At 41.6% G+C, this 15558-nt stretch overlaps 1 protein-coding gene across 3 annotated transcripts in view; it reads left to right on the top strand.

Annotated features, from left to right (window-relative positions):
* Positions 1-15558, top strand: part of ARID5B (AT-rich interaction domain 5B) — a 177328-nt gene that overhangs the window by 142602 nt on the left and 19168 nt on the right. For 2 of the 3 annotated variants that reach the window (XM_039255364.1, XM_039255367.1), the window contains 2 exons: positions 991-1043; positions 10706-10803. In XM_039255364.1, coding sequence (XP_039111295.1) covers positions 991-1043; positions 10706-10803 — 151 coding nt within the window. The remainder of the gene's footprint in view (positions 1-990; positions 1044-10705; positions 10804-15558) is intronic. The other variant, XM_039255366.1, reaches the window with a different exon arrangement.

The following is a 15558-nucleotide window of genomic DNA, read 5'->3' as shown; positions in this document are numbered from 1 at the left end:
TTATGCATTGGTTCAGATTAAATCAAGGCCGAGGCAGGGCTCTTGATAGCTTTGAAATAGTGCAAGGTTCAGTGAGGCTTTTCCAACGTGTTGTGTCAAAGAGCCTTTTCTTTTTTTCAATTTTAATTTTATTCTTCATTTCCCTTACCAAGGAATTACTTGAAATTCAATTTTCCCTCTTGTAAAAGAGTCACATCCGTAGCAGTCCCATTCAATGATGTCCGGGACAAAAGGGCAGGATTGCCGGCAATTTGGCATAGTTGTTTAGCTGCGTAAACGTATGCAAACCTGCAAAGAGAAATCTGTTTTTCAAAAGTATATATTTATAACGTCACACAGACAAGTTAGGGGACTAGCACTGAGGACTCCATTCTTCTGTGAATGAGTATCTTTCCTTCCCTTTGATGTGTTACATCACTGCTACTTTCCAGGGTGAAATATTTGTTTTCCTACTCGTTTACAAGGCACCGCATGTTAGTGAAATACGGTATAAGTTCTTAATATAGTGCTGCCATCAGACATTCTATTAAGAAAATAATCATGTATGAAAGTGGCTGTTATTTCTTGATTATGCAAAGGTCTTATCTGAAGGGAGCATTATATATTACCGTTTAACCAATGGCTTCCTTCTAAGGGTTGAACTAGACCAACCCTGATTTTGAAATCCCACCCTTTTCCCAGGGACACCGTAACTTAGCTTCCTTGGTCGGCTGATGGCCACAGGACTAATACTGTGTTCTCCGTTATCCTCAAAGTAGAACCACTTCTGTATTCGTGACTGTTTCTTAGGAAACATTTTAAGTGGTAATAATATATCCTGGTGTTGAATGCCCTTTGGCAAATTGTTGCCTAAGAACTTAGCTCTCTGGGGTACTAGTATTTTTTTTCTCTTTCTCATTGAAATCAAAACAAGACAAAATGTTTTAATTGACATTTCTTGGAAATATGTTAATGCAATGCTTATCTAAATACTTATTGTCCCTCTAACAGTTAACCTTTGGACTATGTTTCAAGCTGCTCAAAAACTGGGAGGATATGAAACAGTAAGTGTTTAAGCAACTTAAATGAAATAATTTTGCAATCTAACTCCCCCCCACCCCTCCTTTGACCAAGATGGAGAAAATGCAAGAGCAAACCGTCATTGACTGCCTTTTCAAATGGCTCCACACTTTTGGGGGCTTATGGGCCGCTTTTGGAAATGATCCCAATTAGTTCCAGGTTTGGCAAAATTGTAAACTTGTCGTAAAAACTACAAGTGGAAAACATATGTAACTCTCCCCTGTCAGGGAAATTAGTTGGGTCTGTAATTTTTTCCCATGTTGAGAAAGGGCTATTATTGTACAACAAGCCAAGATTGCATAAAAGAAATTTCCCTTGGCAACATACCTGACATCTGTTCATGTCTAATATGGGAAATGTATTAAAGGCTTTCAAAAGTAATCAGTATTGGCCATTAAGGAATAGGATACAGCAGAATCTCCTCTTATTCTAGGGCAAAGAAGCTTTATTAGACAAGGGTCAGTGCCGCATAAACAGGAAGTTATCAAACTTATTCAGAACAGGCTCTGACACTCTTTATCAGCTAATTCTAACCGACGGGAACAGGTTATTTTTAGCCCACAGGAAAATTTGATGGCCATGGATTTTACAGCATGTATTTTGAACCAATAAAATGTGAGTGCAACAAACTAAGATTTAAATCTTGAAAGAAGAAAAGAGCTGTATTAATAGAGCACGCAGAGACGATATCTGTAATAAAATCAATTGACATAGGAAGATGTCGTCATTGGAAATATTTTCTCCTCCACACAATGATCAGATTAAGTTGTGTAGTTTCTTCTGCAACTGAATAAGAAATTATTTTTTTCTCGCCTTACGAGGTAACCTGGGATATCTCTGTATCTTAGTAAAATGACAGTAAGAGACACAAAGTCAAGAAAATGAAATTCATTTTAGCCCCACCATAATAACTAGTGTGCCTTGCCAGATAGAGCATATTGCTCCACAAACTAATATAATGGTTTGATGTCAGGGGGTTGGAACGAGAAAAGATGGCAGGCCTGATGTGATTCAGATAATCTGGTATTTACTGTAGAGATCCCTGCTGTGAATTCTGACTAAAAACTCTTAAGATGTGAGTCAATGTGTGTGTAAAATATTCATTTACTACATGGGAAATACTAGTACCAGTTTATAAAGAAAGAAAATGCTCATACAAAGGACGTATAAAATGTGCATTTCATAGATGTGAATTTACTTACAATATTTGCTTCATCAAGCACCTGCTGTACAAATAAACAGTGAAATTTTTCATTAGGTTGGGTCTGTTGATAGGACAAACGGGTTGACTCCTTGCCACTGTGGCTCATCGTTTTGCAAAATCTCAAGCTAATTATAGCTTTTGTTCATGTGAAAAAAAAATAATAACTCAGACCTACTCTCATGAATTTAGGAGTCAGCCCCATAACCTAGATTTTTAAACTGAACTCTTGATGTTAAGAATAGGAACACACATTTTTATGAACTGTAGATAAGTTACATGATACTGCACAATATTATGAAATGTCTTTTTAAATCCAGAAAATTTTTTTGTTGCTTATTGATAGGGAGAATGCCAACAAATTTCACAGAATCCGTTTTTCCTGCTTTTGTATCTTCTGAATCTTCACAAGGGTCTATTTTTTGCCATGCAACAGCAAGTTAGTATCGAATACACACACAAAAAAACTTCAGATTAGTTTCAGGGCATTTTCAGTGTATCGAACACACAGTATTTTCTCTTTTGTTGAATGAGTGAAATAATGAATGACCATGCAATCAGCACATCACTTGAACACATACTTATTAAGTCTTACATATTGGAGGCATTGTGTTAGACACTCTAAAAGATGCAAAAATATTTACCCCAGTGTTTCTAGTTGCTTACCGTCCAGGAAAGGCAGTAATTGTAATGAAAAGACAAGGTGGAAAAAGATCCATTCCCTGTTCAGGTAGAGGACTACTTCATTTAGAAACGAGGGAAGCAAGGTTTGTGGCTCTCATGTCATTCGAGCAGAATTTTGGAGAATAGGTGGAATTCAGACGTGAATGATCATGACCTCTCAGGAACAGAAAGCCAAAGGGGGTATAAAGTGTGGAGGTAGAATAATGTTGGACGTGGAGAGTCTGAGTTACTTAAAGTAGAATGACCAGGTGGCTGGGACAAGTGACCTTGAAGGGAGTCCAGAGTGGATGCAGTCCAGTGAGAAGAGGCTTTGGGATGGTAGGCTCTGGGATTATTCTATCAGCTGGGGGCAAGGGGAGGGGTGGAAGGCAACACAGAGAGAATTGATAACAAGCCAAACATTCCTTTTTGCCACTCACTCGGCCTTCACTGCGTGTAGGTGGAGTGCAGAAGAGAGAGGCTGTGATGGGGGCACATGGGAGACCAGATCAGCATCTGCTTTCCATCTGGTGATGAGCTTCGAGCCTCTTCCGCCAAGCCACAGAGAGGACTAGCAACCTCTGGAATTGCTTCTTTCCTCTTTCGCTCTCTATTTACCCATCAAGTCCTTCATTGTTCATTGGGCCCCTGCCATTCCTCACCCCCAATTCTTTCATTGCATCTGAGACAGTGAATCTACTTAGCCCTCTTACTCTAAAATCTGCATACATGATCATCGACTGGCTGAAGCCAGTTTGGTAGGATTTGTCCTTCCTGTCTCCCTTCCCTCCTTCCTTCCTTATTTCCTTCCTTTTCTTTTTAGTCTTTTAATGCCTCATGCTGCCTTGTTTCCCTGTAGGCATGAAGGTTGCCACTCCCTTGCTCCACTGAGTACTGTCCTACTCTCCTAAGTACAGAATACACTTTTCCATTGGTAGAATTGGGCCAATAAGCGAAACGAGATGTTCAGTGAGGGATTCGGTTTTGAAATCAGTCCAGCAGATATATGAGTAAGATCCAGTCTGAGGACTTAAATTGTCATCACTGTGTTACTGAAAGACATTTATCTGTGGTAGTATCTGATATCAGAAGCAAGTGTAGACTTGTCATTAGAACTCAAAAGAGATCTTGGAATCTTCTAGATCTGTGGTTCCCAAAGGCTACTCAAGAACTGAGGCTCAAATTTTCAAAGGGGAACTTTAAAGTATGCATAGCTGTGTAGATCTCCACACTAAGATATTAATTCTGTGGTGGGCCCTGGGCCTAAGAACCTGAGAATCCTTTTTTATAAGCTGTCCAGGGGATGTTAATTCAAAGCTAATAGTAACAGATTATTCCCACTTAGCCTAATGGCCCTCATGACTCCCAGCTTCAAAATGTGGCCCCATCTAAGTCAAGTATCGAAGATTAGAAAGTTGTCTTCACACCATTACTAAAGAAGCATGCCAGAATATTAACACTTATTTGGCTCCCAAGCAGCACTAAGTTTCCAGCGAAGGTTTTTCCATTTGGGAAAGTGGTAAGCTAACTACACTGGGACTCGATAAGCCATTTTCATTTTGAATGTAGGAAAGCCTAGCATCAGAGCATTTTTATTTTTTGCAAATTGGCCTTTGTGCAGAGAAAGATACTGCCCTGCTCCAGCGCATATCATCATTTTAAAAATAAGGAAATTGAGAGACGGTGAAGCGAAATGAGTTGCATGGGGTCATTATGGACTTCTTCAAATTCTGACTTGGTGAGAATTTTGTGCACAATTGTCTCAACTTCCATAGCAACTGATAGGAAAGACCATTCTTTATATATAAATGACCAGTCTTTATATCTTCCATCCTCAGCAGTCTCTTATGTATATCTACCATGCTTTCTCCATATTTTGGGTGATATTTTGGGAAACGCATCTAATAACGTACCTTCACTGCTAGCATCTTTCAGTGAGCTCTTTGTAACTAATGTGAGCCTTACCAGACAACTAACTATTAGCTGAGATTTTATCTGAGTCTTGAAAAAATGTGTGAACTTAGGAGATAGGTCAAGAAATCTGCATGATGTAAACATTCGGTAATAGAAAAAAAAAAAACCTGCAAGTTTAAAACTTATAGATGTATCTCTTCTGCTGTTAACTTGTGAGTGGATAAAGACATCTCTCTGGAATTCCTTCTGGTTATAAAAAGAGGCCATCTTAATTGGCTTGTTTTTGTTTGTGGTTATAAACTATTCCAAACCTTCTGGTTTGAATTGTGGATTATGGATTATTTCATTTCAGTCCTTCATAACCCTCATATTGAATTAAAAAAAAAAAAAGGAGCAAAGGTTTTATTTTAAGCCTACGCATTCGACTTATGGCTATATTCAGTTCTCTTGGCCTCCTCTTCTTTTCTGGAAAAGAATTTTGTGTCTGTGTCTCCTTAAGTCTAGAGATCATAAATGTATTGAATGGATTTGATTCCCTAAAAAACAATATCCTGGCATTTTGATCGGTTGGCAGTGAGGATCTTTCCTTTTATAATCATCCATCCTTCCAAACATTTTAGAATATGGGTCACCTACAGTTGAGGAGGCAGAACTGGATAGAGCCACACTGAGGAGCCAAACTAAAGAGGTCTTCACTTCAGTGTCTGGTGAAGCAATTACAGCTTGAGGAGTAGCTTGGGGTATTACCAGGATGCGGTGTGTTGAGGGTAGTTTGCTAAAGTGATTTCCAATTGGCTAACCATTTGAAGGTGAGCCAGAGGCAATATTTGGAGAGAAGGTAGAGTAGGGAAATGGGTCTTGAGAAAATCTCATTCTAGAGGCAGACGACCACGCAAGCAGTGCCTTCTAAGAATGTCAGTTAGCAGCTCCATCCTCCCCACGGGTGAGACAGGACCATTATTTTTCATCTGGAAGAAGAAGCCACATTTCTTCTTGCTGGAAGGATTAGACTTTTATACCAGATTTGGCTTTGACATCATTTCAAGACACCCTCTGAATCTAACCCTAGTGCTCTGAACGGACAAAGCCTCTTGCTTAATTCAAAATTCTCGAGGCCAAAGATGATGTCATTGTAGTTTTGAAAGGCTCCAGTTCCTGGAGTACTACCAGGAAAAAAAAGTCATCTTCCTTGAATTCAGTCCGCCCTCAAGGTGTCCCAAGAAAGAGGCTGTTTCTCAGAGCCGCCTGGGCAACACTGCACGCAGGCCAGTGTGCCTTCTGAGTTCACATCTCACAGTTCTTAAGCCCTGGACACACTCAAGTCCTTCAAGATTTCTGATTGCTGTTTCCTAACCAGGCCACAAAAACTCCAAGATTATTTCATCCCTGCAACCTCAAAAGTTAGAGAAACCAAAGCCCCAAGACTGTGCCTTGGGTTAAAATACTTTCCCAGTTTTGTTTTGTTTGTAAGTGACAGGATATTTTCCTGTGTCCATCCAGGAAACTAGAGAGGGGGAAGATTCCTTTCCCATTCTCTGGACCTGTTTTCTTGGCAGAGGTGAGCATTGTAGAAACCCAGTTTCAGGCCACGTCTAACACAGTTTGGCTTCAAAAGAGCGGTTTGAAAACGACGATAATTTAGAAGAATGAAACTTAATGAACATAATAGGTATACCGCTTTTCACAGTTTCTTGGGTCATCCCCACACCAGGGAAAGAAGTAACTGTCAAGTGTCTTCAAAGTGAGATTAAGTCCCCCATGTACCTAGATTGATTTGTTTTACTTGGGTGTGGTCTGTTCGGTTTTTCATCTTGTTTTATGGTTAATTGTACGGGGCTATGCTTCCTGCTAAATCTTGAACCCTTGATAGCAGCAACTTCTCTTTGTTTTCCTGGTATCTCCCCACCCTCAAGCCTCCCTCTGTCACCTTCTACCTTCATGCTTTTCTGCACCTGGAACAGGGCCCTAAAATGGTGAGCAGTAGTTGATGGCTTGATGTTATGAATCCCTAACATTTACATAAGGATCTTGAAGGAGATCACAGAGGAAGTACAGTCTAAAAGATATCATTGCTTGAGCGAATTTGGCCATTTTCTTGAGGAAACAAAGAGCCAGAAGTCCTCTGTATCCTTAAAAACCTAAAATAATACAAGCTCAGGTTGAAACATATACATGGCCAGGAGGCCTTGGCTTAAAGAAAGAGTTAGTCAGACTCACCCCATGGCCATATCAAACTTTCCAGCTGAGTGGGGCTGGGGACTACTAGGTGGACCTTGGTTTTGCCCAAATGGGAATTTAAAACTAGCACACATTCTGGACAAAGAATAAAAACCCTAAGCAAATGCACTCATTGGCACGATGAAAGCAGCCTCTCACAGGAGGCGGGTTTGTACAGGCGGGAGCCCAATGCCCAGTGGCCGGGCCAGGCAGGGCTCTCATGTCATTTCCTCCCTCCTTGTAGGGTGTTGGGACCCACTGCGGGTTTGGACAATGGGAAGGCTTAGACATTTCTTGCTTTAAAGCCCATGGGCAGCGTTTGAATTAGAAGCGCATCTGGACGCAAAAAAATGGAGATGTGTACCCAGGAGCACTGTGTACTTAAAAGCATAAAGTCATTTAGCAGTTGGAAAGAGCACATTTTATGACTTTCCTGTGGAAAGAAAATATCTCAAAACGGTCTGATTCATCCAGGCCAGCCCATGGAAGCTCAGTAAACAGGGACCACTTCCTGGAAGGCCCAGCCCTTGTCTTAGCTCCAGATGAACTTTCACTTGTAAAAACTGTATTTAAACACCACCACCTGCTACAGCAGGGGCTCACACAGACCCCTGGCCAGCCACGTGTTTATCGTGCCAAATGGGACTTGATGCTGGCCTCCTGCGGCCACAGTTTCAATCCTAGTGTGAGGAAGATTGTTTTTTTTCCTTTAGATAATTCGTCATTTATTCTTAAAGAAGTCAGTTATTTCTGTGATAGACAGGTGTTGAACAGGGTACTATTGCCTAGTCTAGGTGATAGGTTGTGGGAGGGAGGCATGGTCAGTTTCCACACATTAAATATCCCATGATCATGGTCTCCTGTTCATTACATTTTTCACAACCTGTATTATTTTGCTTACTATTCAGTCCATTGTTTATTTTTGGTATCCCTCCCACCCCCCAAAGTACACAGACACTAAGGATGTAGTCATATTGGGTGTTGGGTCTGGTTTTCATTTGTTGTGTCCAAGCTGCTATTACAGTACCCAGCCAATGGGATACGTTCAAGAAATGTCTGGCGAATGGGTGAGTGAGTGGATGGATTCCAAAATAATTGAGAGTTATGTGTGATTCAGTGGTGAACAAACAGAACCTCTGTTCTAACTAAGACACAGGTGGGCAGGGTAAAGGAACCATAGTTTTACTTGCTGAGAGGAAAATCTCAGAGCACTGTTAACTTAGCCCACCCCCTTAGATCCTTCCTGACCTCTTTCCTGTACTACCTCCCCACTAGTAAGAGACCCACGGCTCGAAGTCGACAACTTGTAGCGGAAGCTGTGATTTCCATAGTCCTTTGCCTCACTTGAAGCAAAAGGTCCCCAGAGTTCTGTACTATCACCCTGCTTCACACATGGGCTATTCACCAGCTCAATCTGATGTGGACGCTGTTTTGATGTAGTGACAGAGTCTGCTCTTGGGATCATAAGATATTAGGATGAGCTCTGGCATTGCCAGTCTACCACTGTGTGTCCTTAGCCAAGTCGCGCAGCCTCTCTGCATCTTGCTTCCTTCATCTGTGATGAGATTCCTATAATCTACCTCACAGGCTGTTGGGAGGAGGAAGTGAAAACTCCTTATAAGATATGAAGTAGAGAGGCACCTGAATGACTGAGTCGGTTGGGCTTCTGACTCTTGATTTCGGCTCAGGTCATGATCTCCTGGTTCGGGGGACTGAGCCCTGCAGGGGGCTCTGAGCTGACAGCGCAGAGTCTGCTTCGGATTCTCTCTCTTCCTCTCTCTTTGTTCCTGCCCCACTTGTGCTCACGTGCTCGCTCTCTCTCAAAATAAATAAATACACTTTCAAAATACGTGAAATAGAGTGCACAGAAGAGATAAAGGGTGACAAGAGCGATGGTGTCCTCTGAAGTGATTGCAGGGACTTACGCAGGCTGTCTTCTGGCCTTGCTGAGCTCCCCACCTCATCTGAGGGAGGGGAATACGGAGGTGTGTCTCGAGGGGCCTCAGTATCTTAAGAGCTTTGAGGAATAACAGGGACACGTGGGAGGGGATCCTATTTCACTTCTTCCTTCACACAGGTCTCAAATAGACCAGCCTGAGATGGTACTGTTAAAAACTTTGGAGGGAGATTGTAATTAAATATAAAATAATTACTACAACACATATTTTGAGTGTTTTGAAAGGGGCTTGAAACCATTTATTATAATCTAAAGCAAGCTATAAGTAAAGGAAGATTTTATTTTTAGTCAGACCTGCTAGTAGATGTAGGGGGTGGTTCTGTCTACAGGGGACGATAGACACAAATTGGCTCAAGCACGCTTCGTGGGAAACTGAACAATGCAAACCTCCCATGGTCTCGAGGCCCTACCTGGGCCCGTTGAGCAGGGCTTGTGGAAATAAAGGGGTCTTTACTTGAAATGGAAAAGGTGCCATTTGCCCTGTAATATTTGACCACCCCTCCTCCTTCCGTTACAATTACGAGCCCCTGTTTGCGAGTTGAGATATTTTTTTCCCCCTCGGATTGCTGCCTTCAGCCCCTAAGTGAACTCCGCTGGCAACATTGCGGGTATTTTCCAAGAGAAGCCTCCTGTTCTGATTGTCTCCGGTGCTGCTGGCACCTGTGCGGCGCCCTGCCCCCTACACATTCCAAAAACAGCGTTTTCCTGTAACTCTGTTTGGAAATGTCCACAGGACCTCAGAATGCGCTCTGTCTCCTGGTTGCAAGGAAATACTAGACTTGCTTGGATGTTAGTAAATGACGTGGTTTCCCCAAATTAATCATTTGCCAGATCATGCATCTGTTATTTTGTAAAGTCTTAATTTATGTACAAAAATAAAATTAAGGAAAAAAGGAAACAGGGCCATAGCATGCCATTCTGTATATGGCAAGCTGTTTGGTTTTATTCACCCAACTCAACAGTAGACCCAGCTTGCGTTTTAGCTTTGGAATTTGTTCCTTTTCGTAGGATTTGATGGATATCCCGTTCTCCTGACCTAAGTGAATAAAAACAAACAGCTGGCAACACACACAGTTGCAGATTTGGGTTTTGTTTTGGTGGTGGGAGGAGCTGGCATAACCACCTAATCTCAGATGACTGCAAATTCCACAACCAGTTGGGTCGATTTAATTAATTTGCAGAGCAACTTTATTTAGTTTTTGAAGTAGTCAACATATCACACAGTTCAGTAATCAGAAGATACAAAAGCACGTTGAGTGAAAACTCTCCCTCTTTTCCTATGTCCTTGGCCACCCATTCCCCTGCTGCTTAAGCAACCAGTGTTGATTCTGATTCTCTTAAACTGATATTTTAGCTGAAATCTCAGTTTATTTGGATGCTTTCTCACACTGACATAAAGGAACAGAGTATGAGTTTGGGACCTTGCGGGGAATGAGCTTCATAAATGTCTAGGGAGATGCCTTAGGGTGACAAAACATAGAGCCCAAAGCAGAATTCCGTTTTTATTATAAAGAAACATGCTAAAGGAGAGATCTCACTGTAAAACCTGAGTCTCCCCATACACTCATTTGGACTTCTCTGTCTCTGGGTTTCCAGAACAGGCTGTTCTCTTCTGCCTGTTGCATATGTGTTGAATCCTGGAACTGTGAATCTCTTATGATGCAAGATTGAATTTCCCATTGCCATTTTTCCAGATAACAGCCCGGCGTCAATGGAAACATATTTATGATGAATTAGGTGGTAATCCTGGCAGCACCAGCGCCGCCACTTGCACCCGCAGACATTATGAAAGGTAAGAAGCCCTTTCTCGGGGGCGCCTGCGTGGCTCAGTCCGTTGAGCGTCTGACTTTGACTCAGGTCACGATCTCACGATTCGTGAGTTCGAGCCCCACGTCAGGCTCTGCGCTGACAGCTCAGAGCCTGGAGCCCCCTGCTTTGGATTCTGTGTCTCCCTCTCTTTCTGCCCCTTCCCTGTTCACGCTCTGTCAATCTCTCTCTCTCTCTCTCTCTCTCTGTCTCTCTCCCTGAAAATTAAACATTAAAAAAATAAAAAGTGGGATATAATTCACATACCATGAATTTTACTCTTAAAAAAAATAAAAGAAGAAGCCCTTTCTTGGAAAGCCCTTGCTTAATTAAAAGTATGTTAATTAGAAGCAGCTTCTGGTGAAGGATAAGATAAGGAGAAGTCCAAAGGACCTTTTTGGAAATAGAAAATATCCTCTGGCATTTACCTTGCATACCGCCTTGGGATTTTTTAGGGTACGTGGTGCTCTCTCCGGTTACAAGGGCTAAAATTAGATGTTCTTTTAGTTTGGTTTTGTCCTCTGACCACCTATTTGACAATACCTTCCCCCTCCCCCCGAAAGCCTAGATTACTCGGTATGTTTTCTGTAGGTTCATTTATTGTGAGAACCTTCTGCTTCTGGAAATCCTAAGTCTGCAGTGTTGCTTATGAGGTTGCCATGTAAATGTATTAACGTTGAAATGTATTAACGTTGAATGTGTTAATATTGAAAAGTAAGCGTTTCTTTAATAAGAAAATTGGCCTCAGATAAGATCCATTGTTTTTTCCCATCTTGGTATTTTTCTTCTACAGCTATGCTTTTCACCAAAAAAATCCTTTCTTGCCAAGCCGTGTATGGCTCAGTTTTCTAACACGTTTAGCTTCTCTCAGAAGGTGATGATCATGCAAACAAGAAGTAATGCCAAATTACCCTACTATGAAGGTTGTAGCCACAGGAGTGTTTCCTCTTTGCATTAGGACTATTGTTGTCCACAGCATTGCAGAACTGTTAGCGAATTCATGCATTACCCTTGCTCTGCACTGCCAGTCTATACTTAAGGTGTAAAGTCACACCAACTTCTTTGTCTTTGGCATTTCCCTGCTGAAATGTTGACTGACTCAGCAACCTGGTTTGAAGTTAAGATCCAAGTAGAGGTGTGTGTGTGTGTGTGTGTGTGTGTGTGTGTGTGTGTGTGTTAATAACAGTCATGGATGGAATGAAGTAAAGACACAGCTGAACAAACCGGCCAGTTAGCTTGCTCGTTTGAAAGGTAAGACATAACTGCTAATGTGATGGTTGCCTTTTACATGTCAGTTACCATTCCAGCTTCATCCCAGATGCTCAACACCTGCCTTTGGATCATACAAATGCATCTTCAGATAATGTCATCTGGCACATCAACGCTTAGTCATGTTTTTTGAGTTCAATTAAATTTTTATCTGTGTTGCATTTAGCATAGAGCCCCTTTTAGTATAGCCGTTCCACTAAACTTAGAATGTTTCGATAGGTATAACCTAGTAAACTAGGTTGGGTTTAGTACCCCATGGAAAAATCCCCATGAAGTATTCCCAAGGGATTGCCTTACAGGATGGTGTTAGAGTTCACAAGGATTTTTTAAAAATTGGTAACAGGAATTCAAATTATTACTCTTCCTAGCCCTTTTAAAAATATATTATATCAGTTTTTTAAAATGTGTTCTTTCTCTCATTATTTAATACAAGAGCCTACATTCTCACTGTACGTAACAGGTACACCACTGAAATACTAATATAAAACAGCACAGATATCTCAGGTGAGTGTTGTGTAAAGAGCACTTAAGGTAACATATTCAACTTGCTTTTGACATACGAGTCAAGGCTTTAATCAGAACATTTTCGTTAAAAGTACTGTCTGTATTTTCAAAGAGCTTCGGGGCCTCTATTCTGATAGTGAACCCCATACCTCCATGTGCAAATGTTCCCAACACCTGAACCATCAAATGTAAAGGACCAGACAGCAGTTAAAAATCTGCAGAAAGAGTGTATCTCAGCTGTTTATCTAGCTCACTCAGTTAAAGGATGAAAATTAAACATATTACAAAGCATCACATGATCAAAAAACAGATTGGGTTTTATGGAAAAAAAGATTAGATCTAATAATACAATGAGTGTGTGTGTGTGTGTGTATGTGTGTGTGTGTGTGTGTGTGTGTGTGTAATTAACTCAAGTACCTTTGTAGATAAAAATAGCTTCAATCTTCAATGAGATGCCAAGATCTGTTCTCTTGAAGACTGGGTACTTAGTTGCGTGATATACCTCATCTGCGGCAGTAGAATCACAATTGCCTTCAGTCAGTCAAATTGGAAAATTCTAGGAGAGATACTTGACACTATAGCAACTATGCAACATTATTTAACACTCTTAAAAAGTTCTCTTCTTTCCTCATTCTTGGGAATAAAAGGGGTAGTTCACGAAGGTTTGGTCTCCCACTGGATTAAATATTTTTGAGGCGCTAGGTCACTCACTGTTCTAAATGGAGAATTGTTTAATCAATGTGTATTAGTCAGGATCCAGTAAGGACAATAAAAACTACACTAGGTATTCAACAAAGAGAATTGACTGTAGAGACTTGCTTAAACCACTGTTGTTGTGAAGCTGTATGTTAACACAGAGGTAATAACCACAGGTTCCGCCTAGAGGATAGGGTGTTGCCACCCACAAGTTTAGAGAGTATGCCTCACATTGCTGGGGTTAAGATACCTCCTCCTGGGGAGGCTCCCAACCAGTTCTGGTGGTTATTGAGCTCAGAGGTGGAGCACCATGGACCTAGGCTCAGACCTGAGGAAGGAGTGCTTCCTTGCTGGTGCAGGGCCCCAGAGCAAATGCAGGGTGACCGTTCTGGGGTTGTTAAAAGAAGCTAGAGGCTGGAGCAGCTGCTGCTGCTAGATTACTGTTGGTTTGGCCCCGAAATGAGCAGTGAGCAAATCAGAAAGGAAGAAGGGCCTTCCTCCCCTCCCCTGGCCTGCTAGGGCCCCATCTACAGAACCCCAGAAGGAAGACAGCTGATAAAAGAGACATGTAATGGGTGGAACCCTGGTCCCAGAACACAGAGGAATAGGTTTGGAGCTGACAGTAGTCAGCTGCCAAGTGGTACCCCCAACATGGAAAGCCCTGCACAGAGCCAGCAATCCTGTCCCAGGGTAATTAACAAGGTCCTTCATCCTTCCTTGGATATCCTCTCACTATCTAAGCCCCTGTCACATTGTCGTGATCAGATACAAGGGGCGTCTTGAGTGATTAATAATTAATAATAGTGAAGCTCTAATCATGATCCTGAAAGGAATCACCCATGCTCCTGTGTGTTGTGGTGGGCAGAAGAGTCTCAGGCAACTGCTCCAGATGTCTCACATCTTTATTCTCTTTCGTGGTTCTATAGGAGAAGGGCAGAGGACACTCTTCTGTCCGGGGACTAAAAACAGCTCTGCTTGGGTCAAAGAAGAGCCTGAAGCTCTCAGCCACAGCTGTGCTTAGGGACTTGGCAGATTTCATTCCTTTTTGCTAATTACAGGCCATGCTAACACAGAACAGAGAGGTCTAGATTGGGGAAGGGACACTGTTTTCAAGAAGGTTCAAGAAGTTGAAAAAGATCAAGGTGTTGTGGGCAAATATCTAGTCAGGAGATGCCTGAGGATATCTGTCAAACCTTCCCAATCAGGTCAGAATGATCGAATTCCTCCTGTGCGTTCAGTCTCACTCTTTTCACTCCAGTGTAGAGACTGGGTGTAGGTCCTTTTCCTAATTCCCCTACCACCAGCTTTGCTTTCCCAGAAGATGAAGAAATGAGTGATCTAGTAGGCATTATCCACTGATTTATTTTTCATGTGGTGTGGTTCATGTTTCCCGTAAATGTTTTCATTTTCCAACAAGAAAAAAGTAGCCAGTTCCTCAGTAAATATTACTTGTATGTTAGTTGGGCACTCTTGGTTTATTAATGAGTGTAATAATGAAAGTGTGGGTTGTTGAAAAGAATCAATGAGTGTTTTTATTTAAGGCACAGCAGAAATGGTACAATGCCTGTGAATGCATCATTGTTGCTGAAGGCCTGACTCGTCCAAACTTGCCTCTGATTGGTTTAAATCAAATAGGTCCAAGCACTTCATAAAAATGTCTTTGTCAGCCTGGTTTTGCTTCCAAACCTATTCATCTCTGTCAGTTTTTAATATTAGTACCAGGCTCCTGGCCATAGTCCATTAGTACTGTACTTAATTGCTCATGTTACAGCTGATCACCAATATAAAAAGCATTAATGTTCCCCCATCGTGAGACTGTTGCTATGTAGACGTCTCAAACTCAGCAAAGCTCATGAAGTGTGGTTTTTCTGGACATTCCTTGCCCCGGATTTATTGATAAAATTCCTATAGGTTATAATGCAAAGAAAAATCCCCAGCTCCTCCTGGGCTTCTAAGTAGAACATTTTCTTCCTGATCTGACTCTCTGTTGAAGACGTGCAAGTCACCTTTATCAGGACAGGAGCAAAAAAGGGAAATAGTTCTTTATAAAGCATTCTCTTAGCTCAGTTTTCTGGAAGAGCAATTTGTTTTAAAGACTCTGTTTTCACATGTCATTTTGTTTTCTTTCTTAGAAAAGTGGGGGTTTTTTTAAAGCACATACAAGAGGGAAAAAATCTTCACATAGAATACCAGATCACGGGTTTGAATTTTCTTGAACACATTGCATGGTCTGTGTCTGAGGAACACATGAAGTTATTATTAGGGATGGAAA

This window comes from Hyaena hyaena, unplaced genomic scaffold (assembly GCF_003009895.1).
Source record: "Hyaena hyaena isolate Hyena2069 unplaced genomic scaffold, ASM300989v1 scaffold_522, whole genome shotgun sequence".
Taxonomy (NCBI): domain Eukaryota; kingdom Metazoa; phylum Chordata; class Mammalia; order Carnivora; family Hyaenidae; genus Hyaena; species Hyaena hyaena.
Note: the sequence above shows the minus strand (reverse complement) of the source record. Positions and strands in the feature narration are given on the sequence as shown.